Source organism: Haliotis rufescens, unplaced genomic scaffold, assembly GCF_023055435.1.
Source record: "Haliotis rufescens isolate VD_foot unplaced genomic scaffold, xgHalRufe1.0.p SCAF_13, whole genome shotgun sequence".
Classification (NCBI taxonomy): domain Eukaryota; kingdom Metazoa; phylum Mollusca; class Gastropoda; order Lepetellida; family Haliotidae; genus Haliotis; species Haliotis rufescens.
In genome coordinates this window covers 37,211,027-37,225,639 of record NW_025963813.1, presented here as the reverse complement: position 1 = coordinate 37,225,639, position 14,613 = coordinate 37,211,027, and the positions used below count along the sequence as shown (strand labels likewise).

Genomic DNA, 14,613 nt, shown 5'->3' with positions numbered 1-14,613 from the left:
CTGTCAATCAAGGCAAGAGGCAAGAAGAACTGCGATAGTCGGATTGTAACGAGCCGGAATAAATATGTTCGGGAGAAGGCGGCTGTTTCAAATGACATTGTCAGTTACCGCCAGATTCAAACATTATTTCCCTGAGAACGGGAAGACACAGTTGGGAAAATGGTAGTTAGAATTGAAACCCGAAAACTTGAAAGGTGTGGAACCGAGGTAAGCGGGGAAAAATACAGGCTAGCGAGCCTGTACGTTTGCTGTTTCATTCCTTCTCTGCCTTCGGTCTCAAAGAGTTGTTTGGACAATGAAAATGTATGGATTTTGCTTATAATGTCCTGTGGATGTCGATACACATGAGCAGAAAGGGAATTCCCTCGACTGTAATTTTGGGATTCCCCGACATTCCGCAGTAATAAAAGTAGTCCGCCTTGATGGGCGTTGCTTAATTTTTTACATTTATTGGGAAATGAATGCAATAACACGTGAGCAGTCCAGCTAATCATAATGCTGGGATTTCAATGAATATAAAGAAAATTTTATTATATGACTATAACATCCTCTGTGATAAATCATCGTTAATGTCTGGAGAGGATTTGTCAGAATTCAGAAGCCCCACCCTCAAGCACGGTAGTTTAAGTCAATCCATGGTTTCTTTACTTTTAAGCTCCTGGTATTTATGTTGTCAGGCTTTTTGAAGAAGACGTCCATCATCGTAAGTAGCGTCACTTCAGACATACCGCCTGCAAGCAGAATTTCACGTATCTTCGATTCAAAACACGACAAAGCATGTTCTTTCGCTCCCTGCATTTCTTTCCAACGTCTCCTCATTAGATGGTACTTCAAATTTGTGTAAGGAATGCTATAAGTGAAGTCCGGCGGTCTCCTAATCTTTTTTCGGCTTGCAACAACCACTGAATTATCCAGAGATAATTCAAACTCCCTTTCTGATCCAGCCTGAGCTTCCCATCTATAAAACGTCATCTTCTCTGTGATGAAACAGAATAACGAACCATGTTTATGACATACTGGTATTATTAAATGCATGCTTCATGTCGCGATGTACATCTATGCTGCATATACGTTGTTCATCATTCACTGATAACATTTAATGCATAGAATCGTCAACATAAACATTAGACCCGTGAAGATCCGGGATTGAATAGGTCTTCAGCAACCCATGCTTGCCGTAAAAGGCGACTATGCTTGTCGTAGGAGGCGACTAACGGGATCGGGTGGTCAGGCTCGCTGACTTGGTTGATGCATGGCATCCTATCCCAGTTGCGTGGATCGATGCTCATGCTGCCAATCACTGGATTGTCTGGTCCAGACTCGATTATGTTTTAAACCGCCGTCATATAGCTGGATTATTGCTGAGTGCGGCGTTAACCAACAAAACAAACCAACATAAATATTATGATTCTACCAGGATACCTTGGTAATACAAATACATCGTCGATAAGGCCATGGTAGTATTTGCTATATTGTGACTGATATGAACAAATGGAATTCTATCAGGTTATGGCGTTTACCTTTGAAAGGGAGATCCGAGAATGGCATATTGAGCAGAGTTGTGAAGCTTGGTCCACCGCCCAGATAAATGTCCAAATACCTCCGCAAAGTTTCAGGTCTCCAAAGAATGGTAAGACTCTTTGGAGCTCCTCCTGCATGTAGGACTTGGTACACAACCCAGCAACAGTTTTGATTCAGGAAGGAATAGTGACCCGTGCTCTTTTGTTTCGTCCACCACGTGATCATTTTATCCAGGTCTAATGCTGTGGACAAAATCTTGAATGTATAGTCAGGATCCCTGCCCTCGTCCTTTATGTCATCTTGAAGGTTGTCACTGCAACGATTTTTCTTCTCCTTGAGGCCACATTTCACTTTATCTTCTTTAGGCCACCAACTGACATACTGGCGATTGCTAAGATCAAGAGCTGCGTGGCCGACCTGCCTGACTCCAAGAGGCATCCATATATAGATTAAATGGAAACTGAAAAAGAGGGCATTAGTGTGTGAGTGTGAGTGTGAGTGTGAGTGTGAGTGTGAGTGTTTCCACTGACAGATAGAGAATCTCACACTCGTGTCTTTTGCCGAGGATTTTTGCCACTTTTATCAACGAGTGTTGATATATTTGATATCAAAAGACACGAGGGTGAGATTTAATTTATCATCCAACATCATTCTTCCAACTTTTTAGGTTTATAGACAGTAATAAGCAGTGTCTTAAGTGTAAAAAGTACTGCTAACAGCTTCAGTAGCAGAGCTATTAGTGATGTCATTTGATTGTGACGTCATGGTAACCAATGACGTTACAATGGTCTGCAAAGCATTGTGATGCAATTTCATTGCAGCGATTTCTACACTGTAGATATCGCTTGATCTCACCCAAGCGATATCTCCTGTGGGAGCCAGTTTTGGATCATAAATTTGACTATCTCACTGCAAATTATGCAATAAATTGTCTTTAACGGTACCTTTATAGGTGCTCAGAGGGTCATGTTTGAGCTTGGAATTATATTTCGGATTCCATTTTTTTTTAGTTAAGTACAAAGTAATAAATAGTATATTTAAGAGTGGAATCTCATCCATGATCAATACGATCAGAGTTAAGCACTTGATAATCAGCGAACAGAATCAGCGACCTACCCCACTCAGCCACTGAGGCTTCCACAAAAATGGAAGTCCTACAATAGGTTAACTAGATCACTTTCATTGTGTACCCTTTTGATAAGTGTAAATGGGCATGCTTTAATCGTCAAAAAATATGAATAGCCAAAGCCTTTCAAAAAATTGTTACATATGTTATAAAGGCGATAACACTTTCTAAGTAAAGTATAAATTCTAATACTTATTTTAGGTCAGTTACATTTGGCTACATTTTAAAGGCATTGTCTATTTGTTTATTTCAGCCATGGGAAAGTCAGTTGGTTTATAAGCAATGAGAAGAGACATACGGAACAAAACATTTAAGAAAGTGACATCCGATGGAAAGTGACATCCCTTGTGTACACTGAAGTAAATATGAGCTGTAGAGCTTCGGAGTGGAAATGGTATTGAATGTATCTGTGAAACTTTAAAAAAAACTTTTTCGAAGAGATAAAATAAATACCTTTCGTCAGATAGTGCCATTTGCCTGTTGTAAGAGGTGATCTCTGGTACCCCACCTTCTGAAAAATAGAGAACAGCTGGTATGTGAGAGGTGAAATATGAGAGGTGACATTTTAGAGTTGAACCTCCTCGAACGATCAAGGCGATTTTACGAGAATTTCAGTCATTTGCTTACAACAATATCCACTGCCAAAGACGCGAAATGTATCTTATCGATGATTCAGCTTTGTTTCCTGTCCTATAGAAGTCTTTACCATAGTAACACCCCTACCTTCCAACAAAGACATAAATCAAAATCAATAAATTAAAATCACATCACACATAATTGATCATGACAAATAGGGCTATGATCTGGACTTATCAATTTTACAACTTGGGTAACAAGCTTTGAGGCACGTGGCAGTTTGATCGTGATTCGCCCCTCTTGGATAAATGGACAATGCTTTGTTTTAGCCGAAATGGACCCTGGGACAGCAGCGAGTACGACCTCATTTAAGATTAGATCACATGGCAAGCAAGTTAGGTTTGTAAAGAAAGCAAACAATATTATTGAATTAGACTGTTGGTCCATACTATAGTACAGGATTCTAAGTCTATCATCTTGGTGTTATCGTTTGCAGATTAGTTTATATACTTCAAAGGCAGGGCTACTCGCATTAATTTCATGATATATTTTAGTTCAGGAGTAGACAAAGTAGGCAAAGACATTGTGGATAGCAACTTCTTTATTGTATTGTCATAGCAACGTTCCGGTGTAGATCCATATACCATTGTCAAGCAAGACAAAAAACTATTGCTTAGATCTTTCTTGATAGAAAGCTTGTCGTGGCGAATCTGGACTGCTTCTGCTAGTTTTCTTTTAGTGAAGTGATGAAGGTTGTTGAAGGGAATTTGGATGTTTTCCCAAACATTCTTGGATTCTTGGGGTTTGGGGTACTGAGGAAGGTGGAGCTGGTGAAGTAGGTGTCAATGTTGGCTTGTTAAGGAGGGTTGAGGAAGGAGAGTTAGTGTAATATACAATGGGGAAGGAGGGCGAGATAGAAGAGGAGATGTAATATACACTGGGGGATGAGGGTTGAGGAAGGCGAGTGGATGTTATCTACGCTGAGGAAGTAGAGTTGAGGAAAGGGAGGGGATGTAATATATACAGGGGAAGGAGGTTGAGATAGGAGAGGGGATGTAATATACACTGAAGAAGGAGGGTGAGATAGGAAAGGGAATGTAATATATACAGGGGAAGGAGGGTGTGTTTGGCGAGGGAATGTAATATACACTGAAGAGTGAGTGAGTGAGTCGGGTTTTAACGCCGCGTTTAACAGTATTCCAGTTATATCACGGCGTGTCAGCTTGATGTGGGAGGAAAGCCCGAAGTGATGCAGGTCTCAGACGTTTACCACTTCGGTGAAACCCACGAGCACGGGTATGGTGCTGACAAACCTAGAAACATAATCGGGGCGAACCGGGATTCGAACCCACAATCATAGATTTCTGGCGTGCCCAAGGGACGCAATTCTGCACAGCGAATCGCAGCGCCTTAGACGACTGGGCCACCCGTGCCCCCTTACACTGAAGAAGGAGAGTGAGAGAGGAAAGGGGATGTAATATATACAGGGGAAGGAGGGTGAGATAAGAGAGGGGATGTAATATACACTGAAGAAGTAGGTTGAGATTGGAGAGGGAATGTAATATACACTGAAGAAGTAGGTTGGGGGTGGAGAGGGGATGTAATATACACTAGAGAAGGAGGGTGAGATAGGCGAGGGGATGTAATATATACAGGGGAAGGAGGGTGAGATAGGAGAGAGAATGTAACATACACTGAGTGAGTGAGTGAGAAAGGGGAGGGGATGTAATATATACAGGGGATTGAAGGTGAGATTGGAGAGGGAATGTAATATACACTGAAGAAGTAGGTTGAGGTTGGAGAGGGGATGTAATATACACTGAAGAAGGAGGGTGAGATAGGAGAGGGGATGTAATATCTACAGGGGAAGGAGGTTGAGATTGGAGAGGTGAGGTGAGGTGAAATTGGGTTTAACGTCGCGTCCAAGATTATTGCACTTATATAGCGACGTGCATGCACGTGTATGTGTGTGTGTGGCTGCTTGTACTAGTCCGGACTGATGCCGATTTATAGTGCTAGCTCACTGAGATACCATGCCGCAGTTTAACATGAATACCCCACTCAGACACAGTATACTGACTCCGAGCCGACCAGTCCTTGTTTTAGCCCCTTAATGCCGAGCGCCAGACAGGGTAACAACAAGTACAATCTTTTAACGTCTTTTTGTATGACGCGGCCCGGGATCGAACCCTGGACCTTCCGCTCTCCGGGCGGACGCTCTACCACAAGACCACGGAGGCGGTCGAGATTGGAGAGGGGATGTAATATACACTGAAGAAGGAGGGTGAGATTGGCGAGGGAATGTAATATACACTGAGTGAGTGAGTGAGTGAGGAAGGAGAAGGGATGTAATATATACAGGGGATTGAAGGTGAGATTGGAGAGGGAATGTCATATACACTGAAGAAGGGTGAGATAGGAGAGGGGATGTAATATAAACAGGGGAAGGAGGGTGAGATAGGAGAGGGGATGTAATATAAACAGGGGAAGGAGGGTGAGATAGGAGAGGGGATGTAATATAAACAGGGGAAGGAGGGTGAGATAGGAGAGGGATGTGATATATACAGGGGAAGGAGGGTGAGATAGAAAAGGGGATGTAATATATGCAGGGGAAGGAGGGTGAGATAGGAGAGGGAATGTAATATAAACAGGGGAAGGAGGGTGAGATAGGAGAGGGAATGTAATATAAACAGGGGAAGGAGGGTGAGATAGGAGAGGGGATGTAATATAAACAGGGGAAGGAGGGTGAGATAGGAGAGGGATGTGATATATACAGGGGAAGGAGGGTGAGATAGAAAAGGGGATGTAATATATGCAGGGGAAGGAGGGTGAGATAGGAGAGGGAATGTAATATAAACAGGGGAAGGAGGGTGAGATAGGAGAGGGAATGTAATATAAACAGGGGAAGGAGGGTGAGATAGGAGAGGGGATGTAATATACACTGAAGAAGTAGGTTGAGACTGGAGAGGGGATGTAATATACACTGAAGAAATAGGTTGAGGTTGGAGAGGGGATGTAATATACACTGAAGAAGGAGGGTGAGATAGGAGAGGGGATGTGATATAAACAGGGGAAGGAGGGTGAGATAGGAGAGAGAATGTAATATCTACAAGGGAAGGAGGTTGAGATTGGAGAGGGGATGTAATATACACTGAAGAAGGAGGGTGAGATAGGAGAGGGGATGTAATATAAACAGGGGAAGGAGGGTGAGATAAGAGAGGGAATGTAATATACACTGAGTGAGTGAGTGAGAAAGGAAAGGGGATGTAATAAATACAGGGGGTGGAAGGTGAGATTGAAGAGGGAATGTAATATACACTAAAGAAGTAGTTTGAGATTGGAGAGGGGATGTAATATAAACAGGGGAATGAGGGTGAGATAGGAGAGGGGATGTAATATAAACAGGGGAAGGAGGGTGAGATAGGAGAGAGAATGTAATATCTACAAGGGAAGGAGGTTGAGATTGGAGAGGGGATGTAATATACACTGAAGAAGGAGGGTGAGATAGGAGAGGGGATGTAATATACACTGAAGAAGGAGGGTGAGATAGGAGAGGGGATGTAATATAAACAGGGGAAGGAGGGTGAGATAGGAGAGGGTATGTGATATATACAGGGGAAGGAGGGTGAGAAAGGAGAGGGGATGTAATATAAACAAGGGAAGGAGGGTGGGATAGGAGAGGGGATGTGATATATACAGGGGAAGGAGGGTGAGATTTGAGAGGGGATGTAATATAAACAGGGGAACGAGGGTGAGATTGGAGAGGGGATGTAATATAAACAAGGGAAGAAGGGTGAGATAGGAGAGGGGATGTGATATATACAGGGGAAGGAGGGTGAGATTGGAGAGGGGATGTAATATATACAGGGGAAGAAGGATGAGATTGGCGAGGGAATGTAATATACACTGAGTGAGTGAGTGAGTGAGAAAGGAGAAGGGATGTAATATATACAGGGGATTGAAGGTGAGATTGGAGAGGGAATGTAATATACACTGAAGAAGTAGGTTGAGATTGGAGAGGGGATGTAATATACACTGAAGAAGGAGGATGAGATAGGAGAGGGGATGTAATATCAACAGGGGAAGGAGGGTAAGATACAATGTAGCTGGTTCAGATTGCCTATTTCAAGTTGACAGGTCACTGGTTCATGTGATGACTCAATGTCATTTCCAGCTTAACAGAGATATACGCAGATGCATAACACATCGTCAACAACACTCTATCCATCGTTAGTTGTTGTTACCCTGTCTGGCGCTCGGCATTAAGGGGCTAAAACAAGGTCGGCTCAGAGTGGTTAGACTGCGGCATGGTATCTCAGTGAGCTAGCACTATAAATCGGCATCAGTCCGGACTAGTGCAAGCAGCCACACATACACGTGCATGCACGTCGCTATATAAGTGCAATAATCTTGGACGCAACGTTAAACCCCATTTCACCTCACCTCACCTATCCATCGTAAGGAAAACAAAAAACTTTGCTTATACCGGAATATTCCAGCTATATGACGGCTGTGTAAATAAATATTCGAGTCTGGACCAGACAATCCAGTGATTGACATCATGAGCACCGATCTACGCAATTGGGTAACGATGACATGGATCAACCAAGTCAGCGAACCTGAGCACGTTATCCCGTTCGTCGCCACTTACGACAAGCATAGTCGCCTCTTACGACACGCATTGGTTGCTGCAGACCTCTTCTAACCCGTATCGTTTGTTCTTAGCATACAGCTTTATAGACAATGTTTGGAATACATTCAGTCTGGAAAGATTTGCGAACAAGAAGGCATTGCGAAAACTGCGAGTGACACACGATAATGCATTATTTTGTCAGGCCAACAATAATAAAAAAATGTTTACTAATGGTCCACACCTCGTTAAGTTGATTACATTACACTTAGTATTCCAGACATACGTCATACAGATAAGATAAGTCACACAAACACACTACTCTAACCTTCCTTGTCAATTACAAAACCCATATCAATGAATAAACAATCATCACACCAAGATAACACCTGCAAAATAGATTTTATCTTTTGTTATATCATCAACATCATATCACAGAACTTTCAAGGCACAGTTACAGCTATTGCCAGCCACTCGCAATAATTCATCAGCGCAAAACAATCCAGATTACCAGTATCCCATGTAATACGATCGACCTAGTACAATATACGATATGACCAGTTCTGGGCCCACTTGCACAAAGCGATCTTAGCGCTAAGATGATCGTACCTCCCATACTTTAAAGGAGCACTGATCTAACGCAATTCCCGGGACTGGTTGTTGCCTTTGTTATTGGTTTTTCCCCGTGAGTACCCGGATGATACGCAACGCAACAGAGCGTGACCGGAGACTGGGCTACCGTCTGCAAGGACAGCTAAATAAACTTGGAGGCTGGAGGCAATATTTGTTTTACGAATGTTTGCATAAACACTGATTGGTTAAATGTGATCTATAAAGATTTCGACAAAGGGCGCATGTTAATTAATTTCTTCACCCTAAACAGACAAAAAGAACGGCGGAGCTCATCGGATGTCCTCATTTGGAAATACCCCAGATGGTTATAGTTATAGTCGGATTCCGTCGATAATACGATTACCAATCCCTTGTTGTCATCCACGTTTTCTCGTATAACCCTACACTTGTGTATTTGTCGTCATTCACTTGATGCTCAGTTAATGAATTTATTACAGGTACAATTAGTGGTAGCACCACTTAGATTACCTGACAAAGGTTCCCATTTGGCATTTATTGTGTCTGGGGTAATTATTCAATCTAAATCCAGGTTTGAAGTGAGGTGATAGTTGTGTTATGTAATATGCACGTGGCAAACCAGCAAGAGGTGAATGATCAGTTTATTTACTTTTTTGTTGTAAATCAACAGATCGTTCCTAGTCATCAAAGGATTAACAGAAAATACGTTGATTGATTAATCACTGTTATCTTGCACAGTGGATATGTCAAAAGTGAGTGTTTACATGTCTAGGTTTACTAAAACAAAGGGAATACACTCATATCATGGCGTGAAGTGCCGATGTGAAAACAACATACTTTGTTCAAAGGGTTAACTGATAATTCGTTGATTGATTGCTCATTGTTATTTTTAGGAACCGTGGGCGTTATGAAAATAGTTGTCACGTGGGCTTTCTCAGCCGGCTCTTGAGTCTTGACACCTATGTGAAACATCTGAAACAATCCGAGTGATCAGTTGAGAAACGAATACGGGTTATAATATCCCGAAACGATATATATCTTTTAAAATATTTGATTGTTACAGAGACACGTGACATCAAATAAGTTTCTTTGTACAGCTGCAGACGTGTGGGATATTGTTCATTTGTGTGGATATTCACGGATACATTCCTCGAACAAGGAAGCTCCTAAAATTTATACACATAAATTTGGTAGGTTGCAATTATGGTATTTGCATTTTGTTTTCCTTCATTTGAACCGATTCGGTCTTGTTTCTCTACGTCTTGGTTGGGAAATTCTTCAATGCGCGATAGACGTTTTTTTCACAGGTCTTTTCCTTTGTAAGCGTGTATATATTACCGTCAATTTGTAAAATGTGATTCTCTCAGGCAATCTATAAAATGTGTAAATATTTCAGTCATTTTGACTAAAAAATCTGTCCAGATTGATTAAGATGATCAAAAGGGCCTACAAACATTACAACAGATTATTATGTAGGATAAGAAGCCACACAACATAGACATGTACTTTTCAACGTAACATTTTCAGTCTCTTGGTGATGACATTAAACATCAAAATGTTTGGAATTCGTTATCATAATAATACAGATGGAAATGTTTTTCAGTCACTTTGTAAAATAACTGAATATTTAGACTTTAAAATTAATTTGAAAATGTTACACACTTTGACAGTAAAAAAATATACACACTATAAAAAAAGCAATGCTCAGGAGAAATATTTACTTCGTGTTGCAAGTCAAAATAGTGTTAACGAAAATCGCAAAATTACCAAGCAAGTGACTTATCAAAACTTCGTCACCATTACCGATGCTACCCACAAAGATACCTACATTTCCTTATTATCTCGAAAACTGTATTTCATTTTGTTGATCAATGTGACCATACGCCCTTATTACTACCCATAAAAGTGACTGATGCGCTTACGAATTGCGCAGCAGGGGTCGCGAACTAGTCTAGATTTCTGCTATACATCCGGGTACTCACTGGGAAAAAACAATAACAAAGGCAACAACCAGTCCCGGGGAATTGCGTTAGATCAGTGCCCCTTTAACAAACACTGGGGAAGGAGGGTGAGGTCGGAGAGGGGATATAATATATACTGGGGAAGGAGGGTGAGGTCGGAGAGGGGATGTAATATAAATAAGGGAAGGAGTTGTGAGTTCGGAGAGGGGGTGTAAAAGATACTGGGGAAGGAGGGTGAGGTCGGAGAGGGGATGTAATTTACATTGGAAAGGAGGGTGAGGTCAGAGAGGGGATGTTATATACACTAGGGAAGGAGGGTGAAGTCGGAGAGGGGATGTGATGTACACTGGAGAATGAGTAGAGGTCAGAGAAGGGGTGTAATTAACATAAGGGAAAGAGGGTGAGGTCGGAGAGGGGATGTAATCTAAACTGGGGAAGGAGGGTGAGGTCGGAGAGGGGATGTAGTATACATTAGAGACGGAGGGTGAGGTCGGAGTTGGGATGTAATATACACTGGGTAAGGAGGGTGAGGTCGGAGAGGGGATGTAATCTACACTGGGGAAGGAGGGTGAGGTCGGAGAAGGGGTGTAATCTACACTGGGGAAGGAGGGTGAGGTCGGAGAGGGGATGTAGTATACATTAGAGAAGGAGGGTGAGGTAGGAGTGGGGATGTAATATACACTAGGTAAGGAGCCTGAGGTCGGAGAGGTGATGTAATATACACTAGGGAAGGAGGGTGAGAACGGAGATAGGGTGTCATTTACATTAGGGAAGGGGGGTGAGGTCGGAGCGGGGTTGTAATATACACTGGGGAAGGAGGGTGAGAACGGAGATAGGGTGTAATTTACATCAGGGAAGGGGGGTGAGGTCGGAGAGGGGGTGTAATTTACATTGGGAAGGAGGGTGAGGTCGGAGAGGGGATGTAGTTTACGTGGGGAAGGAGGGTGAGGTCGGAGAGGGGATGTAATTTACATTGGGATGGAGGTTGAGGTCGGAGAGGGGATGTAATATACACTGGGGAAGGAGGGTGAGGTCGGAGAGGTGATGTAATATACACTAGGGAAGGAGAGTGAGAACGGAGATAGGGTGTCATTTACATTAGGGAAGCGGGGTGAGGTCGGAGAAGGGTTGTAATATACACTGGGGAAGGAGGATGAGAACGGAGATAGGGTGTCATTTACATCAGGGAAGGGGGGTGAGGTCGGAGAGGGGATGTAGTTTACATGGGGAAGGAGGGTGAGGTCGGAGAAGGGGATGTAATTTACATTGGGATGGAGGGTGAGGTCGGAGAGGGGGTGTAATATACACTGGGGAAGGAGGGTGAGAACGGAGATAGGGTGTAATTTACATCAGGGAAGGGGGGTGAGGTCGGAGAGGGGGTGTAATTTACATTGGGAAGGAGGGTGAGGTCGGAGAGGGGATGTAGTTTACATGGGGAAGGAGGGTGAGGTCGGAGAGGGGATGTAATTTACATTGGGATGGAGGGTGAGGTCGGAGAGGGGATGTAATATACACTAGGTAAGGAGCGTGAGGTCGGAGAGGGGATGTAGTTTACTTCGGGAAGGAGGGTGAGGTCGGAGAGGGGGTGTAATATACACTGGGGAAGGAGGGTGAGAACGGAGATGGGATGTAATTTACATGGGGAAGGAGGGTGAGGTCGGAGAGGGGTTGTAATTTACATTCGAAAGGAGGGTGAGGTCGGAGAGGGGTGTAATATAGACTGGGGATGGAGGGTGAGAACGGAGATGGGGTGTCATTTACATCAGGCAAGGAGGGTGAGGTCGGAGAGGGGGTGTAATTTACATTGGGATGGAGGGTGAGGTCGGAGAGGGGATGTAATATACACTGGGGAAGGAGTGTGAGGTCGGAGAGGGTATGTAGTATACACTAGGTAAGGAGCGTGAGGTCGGAGAGGGGGTGTAATATACACTGGGGAAGGAGGGTGAGAACGGAGATGGGATGTAATTTACATGGGGAAGGAGGGTGAGGTCGGAGAGGGGTTGTAATTTACATTCGAAAGGAGGGTGAGGTCGGAGAGGGGTGTAATATAGACTGGGGATGGAGGGTGAGAACGGAGATGGGGTGCCATTTACATCAGGCAAGGAGGGTGAGGTCGGAGAGGGGGTGTAATTTACATTGGGAAGGAGGGTGAGGTCGGAGAGGGGATGTAGTTTACATTGGGAAGGAGGGTGAGGTCGGAGAGAAGATATAATGTACACTGGGTAAGGAGGATGAGGTCGGTGAGGGGATGTGATGTACACTGGGGAATGAGGTGAGATCGGAGAGGGGGTGTAGTATACACTGGGGAAGGAGGGTGAGGTCGGTGAGGGAATGTGATGTACACTGGGGAATGAGGTGAGATCGGAGAGGGGGTGTAGTATACACTGGGGAAGGAGGGTTAGGTCGGAGAGGGGATGTAGTTTACATCAGGGAAGGAGGGTGATGTAGGAGTTGGAGTGTAATTTACATTAGGGAAGGAGGGTGAGGTCGGAATAGGGGTGTAATCTACACTGGGGAAGGAGGGTGAGGTCGGAATAGGGGTGTAATCTACACTGGGGAAGGAGGGTGAGGTCGGAATAGGGGTGTAATCTACACTGGGGAAGGAGGGTGAGATCGGAAAGGGGATGTAGTATACATGAGGGAATGAGGGTGAGCTCGGAGAGGGGATGTAATATACACTAGGGAAGGAGGGTGAGGTCGGAGAGGGGGTGTAATTTACACTGGTGAAGGAGGGTGAGGTCGGAGAGATGATTTAATATACACTGGGGAAGGAGGGTGAGGTCGGAGATGGGATATAACATACACTAGGGATGGATGGTGAGGTCGGAGAGGGGATGTAATATAAATTTGGAAAGGAGGTTTAGATATGAGTGGGAATGTAATATACCCTTGGAAAGAGGTGAGGTAGGAGATGGGATGTAATATATATATGGGAAAGGGTTGGGAATGCAGTCAATCCATTCCAAATGATTATATTTTGAAATTTCTGCGTGTGTATGATTTCAAAAATGAAGTAATACATATGTTGTTTTTTTCACATGTTTAATCCCACAATTAAATCCCTAAAATTGTTTCCTTAAGAAACGAATATGTGACGTTGCCTTTTAGCTTTACCCAACCTTTCGTTTTGAAAATGTGCTCCCTGCTGACGAAAAATGTCGAAAATGCATTATTAAAATAGTCGTGTACTTGTTTTCCACCACTGAAAGATAAACTTCAAACTTTGACACTCCACAGCACAGCACAGCACAGCACAGCAGAGCACAGCGCAATAGAGCACCGCATACGGAGTGGTCAACAATTAGAAAACAGAGTTTTATGAAGACGTTGATAGACGGTTAATGTACCGAAGGAATACGTGACGATTTCTAAATAGAAGCAAAGAATGATTCAAATTCTTAAAAGGTACTCACTGAGATACACCTACAACCACACCACAGTCATAAGCCGTCACGGGCAGTCTGAGCAGCTCCGTATAGAGAGCATGCGCAGAAGCTTGCTGTGGCTCAATACTGATAGTTGTTGTGAATGTTTGATGTTGCGATTTAATATCGCATTGGCCACAACGCTTTGTTATCAGGAGGGAGTGTTGTCTGCACTGTGCATGTAATTATATTTAAACAAACTTTGACCAAAGGATTGCTAAAGAAGTGATTATCAAGTTAGCAACAGATGACCAGATCAAGCTCAAAACACAAACAACGATCGATCCCAAGCCGGTCTCAAGCATAGGGTGTAGGTTGGGTAGCCTTGTGGTTTGAGATTTCTCTCCGGTTCGATTCCCTATATAGGCACATTGTGTGAATCTTATTTGCTGTGTTTCCCTTCGCTGTAACATTGCTGTAATATCGCTAAAAGCGGCGAAAAGCCATCTTTACCATCACAGGCCTGGTCCTGGACAAGAGACGGAGGGACAATGGTCGGGTTCAGGACGGGCCCTGCTCGGTGCTGTAGAAAGCAATGGCCGCGTTAGGGCTGGTCCTGATAGGAGATACTGTGCCAGATACATATTATTGTATTATACAGTCATGCACATATCAGTTTTAAGTCATTTAAGCGTTTCGTCGATATTTGTATACTGACAATTGCTTTAAGAATTGCAAGTATACCATTTCCTATTTTAACTAATGAATGTATTTTTTTCTATCAACAGCTTTGGTCATTTGAAACAGACTATAAGTATAAGGACACACGTTGGGTCTATTCTT

The 14,613-nt window shown here is 43.4% G+C and overlaps 1 protein-coding gene across 1 annotated transcript; it reads right to left on the bottom strand.

Annotated features, from left to right (window-relative positions):
- Nucleotides 1-433: 433 nt before the first annotated feature.
- Nucleotides 434-13,865, bottom strand: LOC124152568. The gene is made up of 4 exons (XM_046525532.2): nt 13,819-13,865; nt 3,101-3,158; nt 1,521-1,981; nt 434-977 (listed from the first exon to the last, which is right to left on the bottom strand). The coding sequence occupies exons 2-4, from the start codon at nt 3,118-3,120 to the stop codon at nt 610-612; spliced, it is 849 nt and encodes a 282-aa protein (XP_046381488.2). The 5' UTR covers nt 3,121-3,158; nt 13,819-13,865; the 3' UTR covers nt 434-609.
- Nucleotides 13,866-14,613: the final 748 nt, after the last annotated feature.

Excerpts from the sequence above, each read along its gene's own strand:
- LOC124152568 (XM_046525532.2), bottom strand. The coding sequence starts at position 3,120 with ATGGCACTATCTGACGAAAG. Across the intron at positions 1,982-3,100 it reads ATGGCACTATCTGACGAAAG|TTTCCATTTAATCTATATAT; the intron begins GTATTTATTTTA and ends CCTCTTTTTCAG. Across the intron at positions 978-1,520 it reads CTCGGATCTCCCTTTCAAAG|AGAAGATGACGTTTTATAGA; the intron begins GTAAACGCCATA and ends GTTTCATCACAG.